The sequence below is a fragment of the Artemia sp. Qi Xiang Cuo genome, chromosome 3 (genome assembly GCF_049724085.1).
Source record: "Artemia sp. Qi Xiang Cuo chromosome 3, ASM4972408v1, whole genome shotgun sequence".
Classification (NCBI taxonomy): domain Eukaryota; kingdom Metazoa; phylum Arthropoda; class Branchiopoda; order Anostraca; family Artemiidae; genus Artemia; species Artemia sp. Qi Xiang Cuo.
The window spans coordinates 79,288,165-79,307,546 of NC_142796.1; the positions used below are offsets into that span (position 1 = coordinate 79,288,165).

Genomic DNA, 19,382 nt, shown 5'->3' on the forward strand with positions numbered 1-19,382 from the left:
TCTTCAGGCTGATCTATTTGCTAGACTTGCCAAATGGAATTCATTTTCGTGTTTCAACTGAAGCAGTGGAAAAACTAAGGTCACTATCTCTCTAGACAATATATTATAAATGAAGTTCACTTAAACTTCCTTCTTTCTCATTCATAAAAATTTTGAAGCATATGTACATACTATTTCAATTAATTATGTACTTATCTGAGCAGAATTTTCGATGATAGTGGCAATGTCAAATATAAAATTCAAACTATGAATACCGAGGTTTTTAATAATTTGAAGAGACTAAGCGTTTTATACTTCTCTGGTCAGTTCCCTGCGTCTAAGATCCTAGAGGTTTAGCATATTATACCATATTTTATGTAGAGGCTAATGTTATGGGCTCTTGAGAAGGAAAAATTATAAAAAACAATTCTTACAGCTCTTCTAGGCTAGCCTACACTTTACACCCCCCCCTAATATGCAAATATATCGCCGAAATTATATATATATATATATATATATATATATATATATATATATATATATATATATATATATATATATATATATATATATATATATATATATATATATATATATATATATATATATATATATATATATGTATAATATATTTAATAGGACTGTAAATTATACTAGGGCTGCAGGCAAAATGTGTTAGCTACAGTTATTCTGCATAGCCTAGGCTATGAAGCAAGAATTGTATTCTTAACATGTGTCCTTCTCAATTGCCCCTAATATAGACCTTTACCATGTTTTACTGTTAAGTATGCTGTGTAGCTAGATTTTTCCAAAAATTTTAGTACATGGATTGCTCAAATATCTAGGCTGATATCCACCCTTGTCTGGGGTAGGAGAATGTCATAAAGACAGATTTAAAGGAAATAGGAACTTCCTGGGAGGGTGTACAGAGGGAGCCTTTGAATAGATTGTGATAGAGGAGGAGTGTATGTAGCTGTGTTCACCTTGGGCAGCCTGGTGCCATGGGTGCCCATATGGAGGGGCAGGGGGGCTCCTGCCCCCCCCCTCTGGCTGAATGATGCTGCCTTATTTTTATATTTTTGTTCTGAGATTTCTATTATATAGCCTTAAAAGTGCCAATTAGACAAGGTTTGCCCCCCTGGAATTCATCTTATGGGCACCCATGCCTGATGCTTTAGTGAGTTGTTAGTAGTAGTAGTAGTAGTAAGTAACAACATATAAGCTTTTGACATCAAACCTTAAGCATGTATTGTGAACTAAATTTAAACAAAACAGACACAAATATATATAATATGAGTGAATAAAGCATGTATGTAAGATCACTTTGAAGAGATCTTAGTAAATTTTCTAATTAACTCACTAATGAGATGGCTATGTAAAACATATACCTTTAGAAATGCAAATTTCATCCTAAATCCAAATATAACATTCATTTACATTGAAAATGATTTTGCAAGCCCCCCTCCATTAATGTGCAAATATGTCAAATAATGTTCAAATTGATCTAACATAACATTTTGTCAAAATAATGGGAATTTCTTTGCATATATACAATTCATGGTTTATATTTACACATTAAGGGGGTTTGGGCACATAGCTAAAATTCTAGTTTAAGAGATTTTTATTAGCTTGGAAAGAGATTTTTGTTATCTTGGTTGATTTATGCAAAGAAAATTCTCAGAAATGTCTCCAAAGTCTTAAAAATCTCCTGGGAAGGTATTTTCAAGCTTGTACCTCCACTACTTCTCCCTATAGAGGACACTGACCCTTTATGATCTTTAACAGTAAGATCCACTCAAATGAGGTACAAGAAAAGTGTTTTGAGCCTATTACCTTAGCTCAACTCCCATTTAAAAGATTAAAGATCTGTAAATCTAATTCTAAAATTTAGGAAAAACCCATGTATGGCTTGAACTTATACTGAGATAACAGGAATTGCAGTTCCAAAAACTAAAGCCAATGAAAAAGAGATCTTCTAAGCTCTTCAAGCTTGAAGAGCTTTTTATTGTCAGAATTCAGGTAGGTAATAGACCTGACATGTGTACAATCTTCTAAGCTCTGGAAATCAGAAAAGGATAAATATAGTTGCTTGGTAATACCTTCCCAGGGTATATTTTTGACCCAGGATAAATTTTGAAGGCTTCATTCTCCTAACTAAACTACTTTCAAGACAGCAAGAAGCCCCTAAACTAGAGTTTTACCCTGAATTCTGACAAAAAAAAAAAAAAAAACACTAGTCAGTTTTCAATCTCTTTTTCTTTTGCTTTACTTTTTGAAAATGTAGTTCCTAATATTTCAGTAGAATTCTAAGCCACATCAAGGTTTTTTTTCAAAATTGAAGAAATAGATTTATGGATCTTTAAAACCTTTTAAATTAAGATAGGATACAAGGCTGGGAACAGTTTTCTTGTGCTTTATTACAGCAGAAAATATTTTTTGTAAATTCTGCTTTTCTAACACACAGATTGTTAAAGTTCAGTACCCTCTAAAGAGAAAAGGAGTAAAGATATGTGCTTCAAAATATCTTCTCTTGAGAATACTAAGGCTCTGGATACATTCCTGATATTTTAATTCACCTACCTTGACAACATTCCAAGATAGCCAAAAGGCTCCCAAACAAGAATTTTAGCACTTCAAGAAATTTTAAAATACTTGTTTATATCATTCCTGAGAGAAAAGTTGAATGACTAGCATATTATGACATATTTTGCAGATAAAAGATGACAGATTCCCATAGATTGTCCTTTTTGGCCATCCATCTTGGACCAAACAAAAAGAAGGTTGTTTTGAAATGGGGTGGGGAGAGGTTGTAAAAAAGGGTTTCAAGGGAATTAAAACTTCTTGGGAGGCTTTACAGAGATAGGCTTTGAATAGATTGGGATGAAAAAGGAGGATGAACAGCTGTGTTGGCCTCAGGCAGCTTGGGTATGCAAAGAGTTGTTAGTACTAGTAGCAGTAATACTAGCATGTCACTTTACTTTATCCCGTCTCCATGAATTTTCCTATTTCTTGATGCAGTTGATGTTGGTTCTTTGCTGTTAAAATAATTCAAAGAAAAGACTTGTGCATGAAAATTCCTTACATGTATACAATTTAGTGTAGGCCTATATATGTAACCATTACAGGGTGGGGGTAAAGTAATGTGATGTACATTTAGGAATAGTATAAGTAGGCATTTTAAAATTATTTAAAGGGGTTTTCATAATTCTGTTGTGTTTCCCTCTAGAGGAGCCAATGATTAAATCCATGCCCTGATAATCTATTTCTTTGTTTCTTGTTTCATCTCTTAATGCATTGTATATCAGGTAGTTCCAGTCTAGACTCAATAAAATTCAGTTTTGCTTAAGTGAATTTAATAGAATTGTATACAAAATATTTTTATGAGATGATTTGGAATATAGATAACAATAGAAGGAAACATAATAATCTGATTAATAGAAACATGCTGCATGTAATAAATTAAGAGTTTCTTTTCTTTTATTTTTGTATATATTTCAAGTAGACCCCGGCGCCGCGCCGATGAGGGAAGACCGGCGGCGGTGGGGCCAAAAATAGTGCGCCGCGCCGCGCCGCCGGTATGATGTCGGCGGCGTGCCGCTGGGGCAATCAATGTTGACTGCAAACATTAATGTTTTCATCAGTCTTTCTCAAATCACAGCTTAAATTTACAACAGATTCGAGCCTACTCATGAGTTCAAAAATTTACAAGTTGCTGGCTGGAAACTGGTCTTCTTTGTTACTCATCAAGAGAGGTAGAAATCTGGTAGAAACAAAATGGCTGTGGCGTTTCAGAACCCTTGCTTAATACGAATAGTTAAAGTATCTATTAGCTATGTATTCTTAACATAAATAATTATCAAAATTAGTAGTTTTTTTCATCAAGTGTTACTGCATACAAAACTTCTAATACTGTATCACAAAATTCGTCAGTTATCTGGGTAAAAACTTTGAATATAACTTTGAACTTTGAAGCTTAATTTTTTCATGATGCTCTTTGCCTATATCTATTTTGTCACCTTTAAAACAGTTGAAATGTGCGACTTTGATATTGATTGTTTTTTTTTGTTTGTTTTTTTGCTCTTTCGGATTCCTAAAAAGCCTTCTTGTATTAAAAACTGGTTTTTAATAACAACTTGAAAAAAAAATACATTTTAAAGTTTTTTTGGTTCCTTTGTAGAATATATGTCATGTAGGCTAAGGCTGAACTGCTGCATTTTTATTGCTTTTGGCTGCTCTTTGGAATATTATTCATTTTTCTTTTGGGGATTCATTCCAAATTATAAACTGATAAATACCTAATATCAGTCAAATTATAAACTACATCTAAAATGAGTAAATTTATCAAATTGAAAAATACATGGTGAACGCTTCACATGATAACTCTTCATTTAAAATAAACAAAAAACACTTAATGGTTTATTCGGTATGAAGAAAAATAAAATTCCAGGTTTTTCCTCGGGTAAAAACTACAAAACTCATCCGTTGTAAACGGAATTAAATGAAATATTAAGCAGACTGAAGTGCCTCCAGGAAGATGTCGAGATTTTCTTCCTGGTTTGTCATTTTTAACACAAGCAAAATTATTCGACACTTAGCATCAGCTATTCAGCTTAAGCTTTGATTTACAAATGCTCATAAAAATTACAAAATTTAAGAAAGTCGCCACAATAAGTCAGCTGAGGTCAAAATGCTCAAAGACTCCTCTTTAATCCCCACCCAGGTTCATAGTTTCTGCTATGGTCATTTCCATGGAGATCTCCAAAGAGTTTCTTTTTAAAATAGCTTTCAAGCGGAGTTAGGGGTATTTAGCCTTTTTGCTTTTCGTCAAACATTTGAAAAAAGAGTCATAATATTCTCAATGTTACACTTGTTATATTTGTGCTTATTTTTGGTAATCATTTGTGGGATGATCGAATTTTTTAAACCACTGTAGATACGTAAGAACGTTGCAACATCTAGTACCCTGAGGTCATAAGACTGTCAAAGACTCCTCCTTGAACCTGCCAAATTGAAAGCTTTTACTATGACCTGGCTTTTTAATGTAACTTGGGCACTGGACCAAGGGCGCCATTGTCACTCGAGTGAAACGTTAGGTGGGGATGTCAATATTGCTTTCGTCACACCAATTTGTTTTAGTGTGAATCTGCCTGGTACTTATGAATTAATGTTTTCAAAGTAAACCCGTTTCATCAATAAGAAAAAAACGGGTTGGACGCATATGTCCCTTTCCCTTTGGACAATAAAACCATGCAAGTGCTATATCAAGTATAACTCACGAAAATCTTGTTAATTTTTTTCAACTTTTCAACTTTTTTGCATCCCTGCTTTCAATAAAAAAAATCAAGGTACTATCACTTAAATATAATAACTCCCTATCCCCCCCCCCCTCTGGATACCATCTTGATAGGATACCGTCTCTGCTTTAAATAAAAAAAAATAATTAACTTATTGACACCCCTGCTTTCAAAAAAAATTGAGATATTATCTTTTAAATATGATAGCTCACTACCCCCCCCCCCCCTCTTGATACCACCTTGATAGGATGCCGTCTCTTCTTTAAATTAAAAAAAAAACTTTTTGGGATCCCTGCTTTCAGTAAACAAATCTCAAGATATTATAATTTAAATGTAATACCTCCCTACCCCCCCCCTCGTGGTTACCACCTTGATAGGATACAGTCTCAGCTTTCATTAGAAAAATAATGTACTAAATAATTAACTAGGTCACTAGATGGTTCAAACAAACACGCAAAATAACAATAAACAGCTTAGTGTTCCTTGAAAAAACTTGAGTGAATGAGTAAAGGGGTACAAAGACAACAACAAAAATGTCGAAATTATTCAGATATACCTCAAATTATTGGCAAACTGAGTCATTGATTCGCCGTGGCATTCAATAAGATCCAAATAATCTAATTAAAAGGGAGCACACACAGAACCCAAATTAGGCCAGTAGCCTATGAGAAATCGCAAAATACACAAGACAATAAACAAGTCTTAATGGGGGGCCTGGGTCTATCAAAATATTTTAATGGTTTCCCAGGGAATTTGATATCATTTTCTTCTGTCTCCACTTTAAATGAAAAAAATAATTATCTTTTTGGCATCCCTGCTTAAAAAAAAATGAGGTATTATCATTTGAAAATGATAGCCCCCTATCCCCCCCCCATATAAGCAATAATTTACAATTTATTTATGAATCATATTTTTGGGGTAACTTCAACTTTAATTCTCTAACCTTGTACATAGCTTAGTCTATAGCTAAATTTTGTCTCAATAGAAGGTTTTTTTTTTTTGGGGGGGGGGAGCAAACATGTTTCAAAAACAAGATTGCATTTTCTATCAGGCGTTCAAGAACTGAGTGTTAAACATTAAGAAAATCTTATCTAAAAACAGCAAAAAAAAAAAAAATAAAAAATCTGCAAACTTACAATTCAGCTGTAGAAACAATCTGTCGGCTGTCAATTTCAAAATGCAACTGAAGGCTGAAGCTGTATAGTAGTGAATGCATTCTATGATTCTAATCAACTTGAAAATAAAATTCTTGACTACGAATGATGTAAGAAATAGCGATTGGGAAACTGCATTCGAAGTGATTTTAACTCATTTCATAAAGACAATACTTTTTTTTGTCAACATATTAAGAACTGTGTATATTATAATATTTGTAATTGCATATTGCATCTGTCTGGTTTTTATGCAAAGTAACAAAAGAGGCGAAAATTAATGAACAAGAGAGAATTGAAGAATTATGGTATGCAAAGTAATATATGGCAGGGAAAGTCACTGGTGATAAATCGCTAGGGGTGGCACCATGATTGCGTGATTTTCGGGGATATGGGGAACCAATTTTTTTTTTCGGGGTAATACCCAAAAATTCGTGGATAGTGCAAGCCCTGCTTGATTTCTAATCAGGAAAATCGAAATACTAAACCACACGAAAAGGAAAAGCTCCGACTTTGCGGTTGACGCAATAGAGAATTGCCGCAAAATTAATCTAAAGTCGACCAAACGCCGCCGCCTCTCCCGGCGGCGGCGCGCCTGCGGCGCGCCGGCGGTGTTCGACCGGGCCTCTCGTCGGTGGCGTTCGGTCGATCCGCCGGCGTGGCGCTGGGGTCTAATTTCAAGTCTGTATATGGGATCATCAGGGAGTTAGGATGTATTGTCAGAAAAGTAAGAATGACATGGGGAAAGAGCTCAAAAGAAGGAATGTAATGGTACTACTCTTTTTGTTTCAAAATGTTTCCTTCACAGTGGTGGTAACTCTGCAGTAATCTAATAGAGGTAAAATTCACAGTGATGGTTACAACTGAGTAATCTAATAGAAGTAAAATTCTGGTAACAGTCTTGTGCATGGTTTCTTATAAAGTGTACACTACAATAACCAAAGAGTTAGCACTGTTCTATTCTCTATTCAACACAGTTTCTGAATATAATAGTTGTTACCATGAAAATTGTTTCCTATTCCCCCCCCCCACCATCCACTGCCTAATGGGACCTGGTATAGCCTAGGACATATGTAAGAGCTTTCTCATTCTGTTGGTTTTTCACCATTTTTTAGATTTTAAGTTAATTGCTGGACAGAAATCAGATAGAACAATATAACTATACAATTCAATTTCCAATTTGGTGCTCTTTCCAAATACAGGAAAACATGCAATAGGTCAGTGTTAGGACACCATGACAAGCAAGGAATTTTAAAGATAGGATACCCAGGTTTGCCTTTTGATCATCTCCTGTGTCTGCTTTTCCCACTTCAGGTCATTTATGATGACCTGAAGTGGTCAGTTTGATGTTTGTGATGTTGCAACCTGAAACATACTGTAAAGAAAGAGATGAGTTGTACGCAAGAAAAGAAAAAGTTAATACAAGCGTTTTTTATGATTGACGATCATCTTTCCTCCTCTGCTTAGCATGGCAAACCCACCATGATTCTGTCTGCATTGCTTGAAGCATTCTTTTCACCCATTTCCAGCACATATAAATCATCAATGAACTTCAAGTGACCTGACTCATCATTTACCAACTCATTTACCATAACTAAAAAAGTAGAGGGTTCAAAATTGTTCCCTACAGAAGCTCCACAGTAGATTGGCTGGGGGTCAGGAATTGGAAGTCCACAGTAGATTGGAGGTCAACAGGAATATTGAGTAGTGTAATGCTGATCCTCTTCAGCTTCTTCATTTTGAGACAAACGTAGGACTCTGTGATTATTGGGTTACACATAAAATCTGGAGATGGAGTCAGGAAATCCTCCATGTTTAGTGGTGGAAATGTCTGAACAATTGCTGCCAAGTGAGTGTTTAGGCAATCTGCATTTTTTTTATCTGGCTCATCATAGCCAAAATCAAGTCCAATTTGCACTTTACCTGTCATTTTCTTTATCCTTTTGTACCTCTGTCCAGGCTTAGAATCCAGTAAATGAGATACTACCTTCTGGTAATAATCCACTGCAGGGTAACTCCTCTGATTTTATTCTTCAGGCTAACTGCTGTTTTTGTGGGTTTGTTTTTCTCTCTGAAAAGTTGACTCATTTTCCTGCTTAATGCTTTTATTTCTTTTGTGATGTATGGATGATCTGCTGAAAAACCTTTGTTAATTTTTTCAGGAAAATAGAAATGGTACTTGCCAAGAAGTTTTTCTGGAAAAGAAGTGGCCGTTTCATCAGTATTTGTAGTTGAATTTATGCTGTCCCAATTTTCAGTCATGAGCTAATTACCAAAACCAAACAATCCATCATCTGTGATTGGTCAACTTGTTGTTGTTCAGTTGTGTACATGACCTGGACTTTACTTGTAGGCTGTAGATTGAGGATGAAGTGATAGTTTCTTCCTATTGGGTGGTCTGATGATGGTTTGCTGTAAGATTGAGACATGTTAGTAGCTATGCAGTCCAGAGTTGTCTCACCTTTTGTTGTTGGGAAATTGAATAACTGTTTTAGACCTAATTTCTGCTTCTAAAGACTTTAGTCATAGTTCGTTAGCGTCACCATGCAGGAGTGTACTACCTATGGAGTGTTTGTCCTGTATGTAGTCTGCACTTAATTGAAGTTTTTCCCAAAAAGCTTTTTGAGACCTGACGTCTTGTCCTGGTGAGTAATAAAAAACACAAATAGCAATACCATTATAATGGGAGGGCAGGCGTTTGGGCTTTGCAAACACCCAACAAATCTCATCATAATCATCAAGCACAGGTAACTTGATCTTAAAAGTCAGAATTTTCTTATTAATATTAATATTTATTGCAAGACCTTCTCCCTCTTTTCCAGGTGAGAGGTTGTCTGGGTGCACTATAACCAAACAAACCAAGCAGATCCAGATTTTGCCTATGAACTTCTGTTACTGCTACTATTGAGGCCCCAGTTACTTGAACTAAATTCTCCAGCTTAATAATCTTATCTGTATTTAAAATTTCTGTATTACCTTAGATCTTAGATCCTCCTGTGCCTCCAGAGGCGCTTAGGGCATCCAAGAAGAGTCGCCAGTCATCTCTCATTGCTGCGGCCGTACAGAAATCTTCCCATTCAGGTTGGATTGAGACATTGAGGTGTGCGAGGTCAGCCCGGTAGCTGCATTGTAGGGTATTTTTGGGGCGTCCTCTTCTTCTGGTACCACGTGGCTGCCAGTGAAGGACGACCTTCGGTAGTCGAGTTTCAGACATGCAGATCACAAGTCCAAGGTATCTCCACTTCCTATCTTTGATTACTTTGGTTACCTGTGGCTGAAATCTCTTCTGTCGTATGGTACCGTTTGTTACTTTTTGGGACCAGTGAATATTTAGAATGCACCTTAAGCAAATGTTTTTGAACGCAAGAAGTTTCTTTTCAAGTATTTGATCTATGTGCCAAGTTTCAGAACCATAGCAAAGCGTAGAGAGGACGTTGCTGTTGAACAGCCTCAGCTTGAGTTGGAGAGAGTACTTCTGGCTGCGCCAAATTTGAGACAGTGTCCTGAAAGATGTAGATTCATAACTTGACTTCTTGCTGACACGATCCTGAATTGTGGATGGTACTTCCTAAGTACTTGAACTCTAAGACTTGCTCTATTGTCTGGTTATTGTATCATAGGTCAAGTGTAGATCCAGTGTTCGCCATGCTTTTTGTTTTGTTGGCATTTTTTAGGGCCAAAAGGTTCAGCAGCGTACCTGATTTGGTTAAGTTAGTGCTGGAGATTTTGTTTGCAGGACTCCAGGAGGCTGATATTGTCAGCGAAATCAACATCTTTGAGTCTCTTATTATCTAACTGGATCATATGTCCATCGCAGGTCTAGAGAATATAATCAATGATAAGAATAAATAGCAGTGGTGATAGCACACAGCCTTGTTTCACCCCTGTCATGATACGAGAGTAAAGGGTACTCCTGTCACTCGTCTTTATGCAGCATTCTGTGTTTTTCCAGAAGGCTTCAATGATTTGAATGAGCTTATTAGGAATACCGCAGTATTGGAGAACATTCCAAAGTGTTTGGCGATGTACCGAGTCGAAAGTTTTCTCAAGTCTATAAAGACCAAGTAAAGCTTATTGCACCATTCATTCGCTTCTTCTAGCAGCATTCTAAGACTGAATACAAGATCAGCGCATGATTGGTTTGGCCGGAATCCATGCTGCTCCTCTCGGAGATGTTCGTTTAACGCCGGTTGGATTCTGTTAAGTAGTATAGTCATCAATAGTTTGTTAGGTGTAGATACAAGGCTGATACCTCTCCAGTTTTTGCACTTTGCAGCGTTGCCTTTTTTGAATATTTTGGCGAGAGTACTTTTTGTCCAATCCTTAAGAATTTCTTCTGTTCTCAAAATTAAAGAGAAAAACGCAGTCCACACATTTATGCATGCAGCTACTGAGCATTCAATCATTTCAGCCGCAATTTGGTCTTCCGCAGGGGACTTTCCAGACTTCAGCTTCTTGGCTGCCTTTAGTATCTCCTCACCAGAGGGTACTTTAATATCGACGGCTAGATTTAGAAATGGCGTGTCTGGTATATATGGAGGATCAGCAGGTGGTGGTCTATTTAAAAGTTTTTCGAAGTGCGTCGCCCAGGCTTCGTTCACTTTATCAGGACCCGTAAGAAGTCGTCCAAACTCATCTTTGACAGGTCCATCTGTTTTTGGACGTTTTCCAACTATCTCATTGGTGATGCGGTACACTGACCGAGAGTCTCCCTGTCTAGCAGGTTGTTCAGCCTTCTGAGCTTTCTGTTCATCCTTTGGCGACTTTTTCATACCAAGCGTTTGGTAGGCAGTATCATTGTAGGTTTTTCTGATAGCAGTCCAAGCTGTCTCTGGACTTTCATCTCGTAGCAGACCCAGGGTTTCAAATCTGTTGGTGAGTTTTAACACAAACTGTGACTGAATTTCTAAGTCACTTAGATTTTTGCAATCTTAGGGACGTTGCGTACATGCCATCAGTTTTCTCGTGGCCGACAACATTGCACTAGTTTTTGGAGCCATCAGACTATGGTCAGAGAAGATATCAACGTTTCTAAATGCACGTATGTCAAATAGCGATATCTACCACTTCTTACCAATAAGAAAGGTGTCGATCTGGTTTTTCGTGTGTCCATCAGCTGAAGTCCAGGAGTATTTGTGTATATCTTTATGGACGAAGAGAGTGCCGTCAACAATCAAGCCGAACGACTGAGCCATTTCTATAAGGAATTCTCCATTCTTGTTTCGTTCTCCAAGACCGTGGTTTCCCAGGACGTCGACAAAGGAATCTCTGTCCGTGCCGAACTATGTGTTGAAATCCCCCAAGACACACAGAATGTCATGTCTGGGTACATCTTTATAGACAGATGTCAGTACATTGTTGAACACCTTTTTCTGCTCGTCTTCAGCGTTATTAGTGAGTGCATACTGCGCGACTAGGCTCATTTGCGCATTTTTCCCACGAACTCGAGCAGTCATAATTCGGTTGCTTACGGGTTTCCAGCTAATCAGTGATTTTGCCACAGGTTTTGAAATGACTACGGTCACTCCAGCTTCTCGTCGTGTTTCATGGCTGCTGAAGATTAAAGTGTTTCCACCGCTGAGTAGTTGCTTTCCATTTCCTGGCCATCGCACTTCTGAGAGGGCCATGATGTCTAGCCGATAGTGGGTCATCTCATTCTCTAGCTGTTTCACCTTCGACAGCTGTGTTAGCGTCCTAACGTTCCAAAATCCAATTTTTAGTGGGTTTCGGCCAGGTTGTTTCCAGTTTCAACTGAATCCAAAGCATCAGGCGCAGGTCTGTCAGTTACAGCAGAGGTTAGAAAATCCTTTAGTTTAAAGATGCTTGGGTTTTAGGACCAAAGTCAGAGCTGTTTAAAGCCCTCCAGTACATTGTTTGGTGGGAAAGATACGGGGAGGCTTTGGTCAACAAGAAATGTAATCATATATTGTCACGGTCTTCCGTGGATTGGATAGCATCCAGTTGTCCATAACCTTGTTGTATTGACATTTAACTGGAAAATACACACAAATGTCCAATGGCTGCAACCTAGGGCTGCAGTGAGGTGGTATTATTAGTAAAGTGATACCAGACTCTTTTGCAAACTGCACAATTGCATAACAAATGTGGGACTCGTGGTTGTCCATTATCAGAAGCTTCAGGCTTTCAGGGGAAGCATGTGAGTAAGTCTTGAAATGTTTGAGATATTCCAGAAACAGTTCTTGGTTTACCCATCTGGAAGGTGAAGCTCCTCCAGCAGAGTTAGCAGGAGCACCAGTCATTATGTGAAGTTAAAATTTCTTGCGTGGGAATGTAAGGTAGGGGGAAGGTACTGTCCACTGGCAGTGATGGCTCCAACCTTAGTCACAAGCATACCATACTCAGTTAAGATTACTTTGCCAACTATATTCCTGCCCTTCTTGGCAAAAACTTTTGGAGGAACAGGAATAGTGGTGACTGAGTTTTCATCACAGTTGAAAATGATGCTTGCTGTAAATGGAGTTTTCTTGAATACTAACTGCAAGTTTGAGAAAAACTTCTGTACATTGTGCTTGTTAAAGCTTGTGGTACGCCCCAAACTTGTTGCCTCTGGCTTTCTAAGTGAAAGCTGTGGGTTTCAAGCCTGAAATCCAGCCAACCAGTCTTTGCCAGCTTCTTTGGAGTTTGTCCAGGCATCTGGAATAGTCTTGTTGTTTGCAACAGTGTAGTTGTAAGCAAGGGTTCTGGTGTCTCAACTGGTCAGACCATAACACATTCTGCTCGTTTACAGCAGGTATTGAGAGAGTGATGCTTCTACTTCAGACGTAAAAATAGTAGCGAATCTGAACTTTTGGGCACCACTTTAATTCGCTTTATTGTCATCACTGAGCTTTGAATACCCTTGGCAGTGTCTATGAAGGCTAAGTGGGACACTCCGTGTTTCTCCGCCACTGGCCTAATTGGTAAGCCAGCCTCTAGGTCTACAATAGCTGCTTTCATCATAAATGCTGTTCTACTTTTTTTTTAGCAAACAATTTGGAATATTCCTCCCACTTAGCTCTTAAAAATTGTGGCATGTCTTGAAGAGAGAGAGAGAGAGAGAGAGAGAGAGAGAGAGAGAGAGAGAGAGAGAGAGAGAGAGAGAGAGAGAGAGAGAGAGAGAGAGAGAGAGAGAGAGAGAGAGAGAGAGAGAGAGAGAGAGAGAGAGAGAGAGAGAGAGAGAGAGAGAGAGAGAGAGAGAGAGAGAGAGAGAGAGAGAGAGAGAGAGAGAGAGAGAGAGAGAGAGAGAGAGAGAGAGAGAGAGAGAGAGAGAGAGAGAGAGAGAGAGAGAGAGAGAGAGAGAGAGAGAGAGAGAGAGAGAGATAGAGAGATAGAGAGATAAAGATAGAGAGAGAGAGATAGAGAGAGAGATAGAGAGAGAGAGAGAGAGAGAGGGAGAGAAAGAGAGAGAGAGAGAGAGAGAGAAAAGAACTCCTACTGTATTCTCTGAACTCAATATAAGAACTGTAGATAATTACGAAACCTTGCCCCTAGAACGACTAAGCCGCCTGTGGGCTATGGATGGATACTATCCGTAAACATGCTATTTCCAGCCAATCAAAGCCCTCACCAGTTGCAACATCAACTCAAATGAATCAACTTTATTACCCCTTTCTCTCCCTGTCAGTTTCGACCAAAATTGACTCACCTATATAGCTACGCAGTTACAATTTTTGACTTTAACTGCTTACGCAATAAAAGCAAAGCAAAATGGTGTTACCACTACTAAGAGAAAATTAAAGATTGCCACAACGAGGAAAGGGGATAATTACAAACCAAAAAACTGTAAAAAAAGACTTTTATCTTAAAAACAAGAACCAAAGGTTCCAACATGTGGTATATCATGTCCCACCGCATACCACTTGTCCTTATCCTGGTATATACCATGCGGCCTCTACTTGCAAATTGTGTCCGATTTCATTTTACTGTTGCGTGTTTTTCCACAAGATGGCCACATAACATGGCCTGATGTTTTAGCTTTCGTTTGCTATCTTACATACACAGTTTCTGCCAACCATTACAAAATAAAATACAAAAAACTATTGCCCAAATATTTTTTTTTGGGGGGGCGGGGTATAGCAGAAACTTTGAAGTCGATTTTCTCAAAAACGAAAATAGAAACTTACCAAAATGATAGAACTGTCATGTCCGCCATTGAATGAACTATACTAGGTGACTTAATTGAATTTTTTAAAGAATGCTAGATGGCAGATAAGTACCCTGTCCCACCTTATATCCCGTCCCTGCACATACCACTTACCCCTAAGTTAATAATTGTAACTTTAATTTTCAAATGCTCTCAAATTTGCAATAGGGTCGCTATCTAAATGTGCGGAATTTGTCACAATATAATGTTACACAATATGTGGTAATACTTTGACTTATCCCACATATTTACTTAGACACTGCTATTGTGCTGCCTATGATTTGTTTTTTTTTTTTGCTTTATGTGGCCCGCTGATATAAATGTTATTTTAAAATATAAATAGGCTAATCCACAAACAAATCAATTTAATAAAAAATTATAAATAATATTTCAATAAATCACGTATATTAAAAGTTTGTACAATAAATTAAATCTTACAGGGTCAAAATCCGTTTAAAATTACTAGCAAATAAATAGCGCGATACCCGGGGCTATTAGAATAGAGCTTGGTTCAATTATGAGATTGAGTTTCCTGTGCTGGGCGTTGGGGCTGGGGGGAGTAGAGGGGGATATGTAGTGCAGCATTTGTGGTGAATCTGGCTGATAAAAGCCGAGTGTGTACGACATTCACCTTCGCCCATCCGAAATCTTGTTTATGCTATACTAGTGTCGTCTGCAGCAGCTCATTGCTGGCAATTTTAGTAAAAGTCAAGCACCAGTACTTATATTTACGATTGTTTAATATGCGTTTATTGTCTATAATGTATTGCATAATGTTTTTAAATTCACAATGTTTTAAGTTGCATGTTTGTTAGATAGTTACTTTTCTTCACTACGGCTTGAATAACACCTACTTCAATAGCACCCCCTCTTGCCCCCAATAAAAAATACTGTAGCTTCGCCCTTGATTATCAAGGTCATAGGTCCAATACTAGGGGAAAGGTATCAGAGTATTTTTATGGCGGTTTTTATAACAGAGGAATTTTATGAGGTAAGGAAGGTCGAAAATGTGCGTTTTTAAGCAAAGATTCTTAAAGAGGGTTCTTGGAATCAAACGTTGAAAAAGAACTCTCTATTAGGTATCCTTTTAGGTATTACGTCGAAAATGCGTCTTATATATGGGAAGACGAGATCAATCAAGAACACAGCTATAAATTCAATATTTCTTTTGCAATTAGAAAATAGTAGACTTTGCCGCCTTCATTGGAAATTTATTTTACATTTAGGCAAGATTAAAGAAGATACTTTACATCTGAAGACTTTGAATGAACCCTGTTTATTGAACTTTCTCATAAAAAAAAATGTAGTGAATGAACCGGAAGTTAATCATTTTGTTTTGTATAAATAGGTTAGTTTTAATTTTAAAACTTCGGCATTTCTACTGATGACGATCGCTGTATATGTGATCGAAATATCTAGACTTTTGTACCTGTTTTGTTTTTACTGTCTAAATGAATGGATTTATCCCCATTTGAACGTTTATTGACTCTCTATTTTATATTTTAAAGATAGTTTTAAGTAGCGAGGCTATACTGTGGTATACAATCCATAGCTAGTTCAGCGACGGAGAGTTGCCATTATTTCCATTGAGCATATTTTTTTTGTTTTCCTGTTAAAACGCCTCACAAGTTTTATGTTTATTTCTGCATTTCTTTTAATTTAGGAATCAAGGGTCGATTTTGACAGACTTTCTTGCGAATCATGTCTGAAGTTTCAGAAGAAAGTATTTGAACTGACTATCAAACATCCGTTACACAGCTGCTATTCACCAGCAAATGAATACATTAGAATCTTTTTAAAGTCAATAATTAAGGAGGTAATAAATTATTTTTCTTTTCTTTCCATCATTTAAGTAGTTAGGTTGGTATGTGCTTTCCACAGAGGGGGAAGAGTTGTTAACCCACAAGATCACTGTGAAGTACTTCTCGTCCAGGAAAAATGGAGAAATTTGGACTAAAAAATATTCTTTTTTCTCATTTAATTCCCCAAAAATAGTCATCTGATATCATCCTCTTAAGACTCGCCTGCGTACATCTTTCTCGTAAACTCTTTATGATACTTTGGGGGGGGGGGGGTGGCTAAGGTATTCTAATTAATTATATTAACTATGCATGGAAAATTAATATAGCGATTGATATCAAAATTAAAACAAACAAAACTTAACTTATATGTAAATTTAAACCGAAAATGAACAGCAACTGCCATGAATAAAGAGATTAAACTAGAATTTACTATGGAATAAAAAATTACTTCCTTAACGTATGAGGTTGCTTCTTTCGTTTTCATATTTTTAAATAAAGAAAAAGTACTTCAAAGTATGGCTTGTTTTCAGAATAAGCTTAAGCACGAGACTAGCAATGCTTTAAGCTAGCATAAGTAGCCTATGTCAATCATGACTATCTGTAAGAATGATTAAAAAGCAGGTAAAAGCAAAATAAAGAACATCAAGAAAAGACACAAAAACATATTAGTCTATGCCAGAAGCCTCACTGTTGTTTTAATTTGACTAAGTCAATTCAATTTCTATCCTTCGGATTTGGTTATCGTAGTTACTGAATTAAGGATTGGGAGAAGTCGAAATTAGATCCCGTAGATTTCAAATTAATTCGACTTTAATAAAGCTTGGAGACAAATAGTATCTAATTGTCTGAATTTTGTTTCTATTTAAGAGATTGAAGTAGCCTAGGGTTAGAGTTAAGTGCTTCTTTATTACCTTATATTCCTAAAGAGAATTCTAGTACCCTGTCAAAATATAAACTAGAAAATGGAAATGTTAAGTGGCTAGTAAAAGTCGAGTAATATTTTCTTGTATTTGGTAAAGGGATATTTGCATTTAAGATTCCAAGCACTAAATCCATTTTGGCTCATGGTATCTTTCTGATGAGCCATATTGGGTATAACTTGACCATTTTCTTTAATTTTGTTTTAAGTTTGTGGCCATTTAGACTTGTTACATTTTGTTTAATTTTATGTTTTGTTTATAAATTGTTGGCATTTTTAAATGTAGATTGTCTTGTATGGGATATTACTCCAATTTTTGTTTTTTCAACGTTTCAACTTATTAATCATGTATAAATCAAGGAGATTGGATGGTAATTATACAAGTTTTTGTCCTCATTCAGGCATTTGTATGTTTGCTGGGGATCTCTCTTTTTTAAAATTCTTTTCTAATAAAATCGCGCGATTTCATGATTTTAGTAATATTTATTCATATATTTATCTGTGTTTCCTGTATTTTTGGGTTGAGTTTGATAAAGGTTGAATATTCCTGTACATAGGAACTGTTTCACTATGTTTCACTCGCAGAATTATGTATAAAATCCGTCGCAATTTTAACGGAACCTACTGTATAATGATTCAAATAAAGACTTGCTTGGCCAGGAATAGAGAGAGAAAAGGTTTTATTAAAAAAGAATAAAACACGTTAACAACAAAACCCGAAGTTTATTAAACTTGTATGGGCAGACATCACCCTTTACAAAACCCAACATACACAATTACTACCAGCCATCCTTAGCTTCCAGCTTCAGGTCTCCAGTGTATGACGCCACACAATTGGACAGAGCTGGAGTTATCAGTCACAGTGAACTGTTATATAGGATGTTCTATGCGCGCACATGAAAAGTCTTGGTTGTCTTGAAGAGTGTAGATTATACTGTGATTGTATTCATTAATTTTAGGGTTTTCGTGATGAATCTACAACTTCAAACTCATTATTAAGCTTCTGATTTCTACTATATGTGTTTTTTTCTTTCATCTGTGTCTTATTGTTTACCATGTTGGGGTTTGTTTTAGTAAAGTATAAGCTAAATAATTATATTTGTTTTTTCTTGTTTGCATTTGAATTATGTCACTTTGCTTCAAGTGGCTAAAATATGCTGAAATACTTTTATATATACATTTTTTTTTTCGAAGACAACAGACAGCATAACCATCGAAATATAAGACTTCTTTTATGCATTTTCAAATATTCCAAGAGTTTAAAGCCGGCTATATATCAGATTGCTCTTTGGGCTAGAAATACACTCTCTGAATCTAAAAATTAATACAAATTGACTCTTTGACCGGTTATTTTTATTGAAGTTAATGCTGAAATTTAGGAAAGTTGATCTTTGCATTATATCAGGATTTTTTTTTTCTTCCATTGTTAATTTGGTTAATTTTTACTGGGAATTCCTTGTGGAATTATGTAGTTAAATATATGCTACAATCATGAGGGGTGGATCTAGAGCAAAATCTTGGGGAAGGCCCAATGTGACAAGGGTGCCAATGAGCAAAATCTTGGGGGGGGGGGCAATATGACTAAGGTGCCAATAACTGACTAAATTGACAAATTTCTTCTAAAACTAGTGAAAAAAAACACAGAGAAAGAGGGCACCAGAAAAATCTTGGGGGGCACCCCTGGATCCACCAGTGAGTCATGGTATTTGTGCTTTTTGAGGGGTTTTCCAAGCTGGTTAGGAAAAACTCTTTCATCTTGCACGTACTAAGTCGACTTAGTACGTGCTGTACGTAGCGTACAGCATCTTGTCATTATCCTAAGAGAATGGCACTTTCACAATGGTTTTATACAGTTCTCTGTTTGGTTCCGACCTGAAATTCCTGAAAGTATTTGAGGGAAATCATTAAGGAACGATTTCTCTGAAGGATGACTAAAACCTCATATTCTTATATTATTTAAGTACCTTAAGTAGTTCAGAGAAATCATTAAGTAACATTTTTCTGAAAGGTTACTAAAACCTCATGTTCTTCTTTTATTTAAGTACAGGTACCTTAAGTATTTCGTAGAAATCATTAAGAAATGGTTTCTCTGAA

At 36.6% G+C, this 19,382-nt stretch overlaps 1 protein-coding gene across 5 annotated transcripts in view; it reads left to right on the forward strand.

The window, feature by feature from the left end:
* Positions 1-238: 238 nt before the first annotated feature.
* LOC148954581 (protein-lysine N-methyltransferase EEF2KMT) overlaps positions 239-19,382 on the forward strand; it is a 100,349-nt gene continuing 81,205 nt past the window's right edge. For all 5 annotated transcript variants that reach the window (XR_016141534.1, XR_016141536.1, XR_016141535.1 and 2 more), the window contains exons 1-2: positions 239-330; positions 16,231-16,383. Coding sequence is in view for 2 of the 5 variants with exons in the window: in XM_089086613.1 (XP_088942739.1) it covers positions 247-330; positions 16,231-16,383 (237 nt within the window). In the remaining 3 variants the exon portion in view is untranslated. The remainder of the gene's footprint in view (positions 331-16,230; positions 16,384-19,382) is intronic.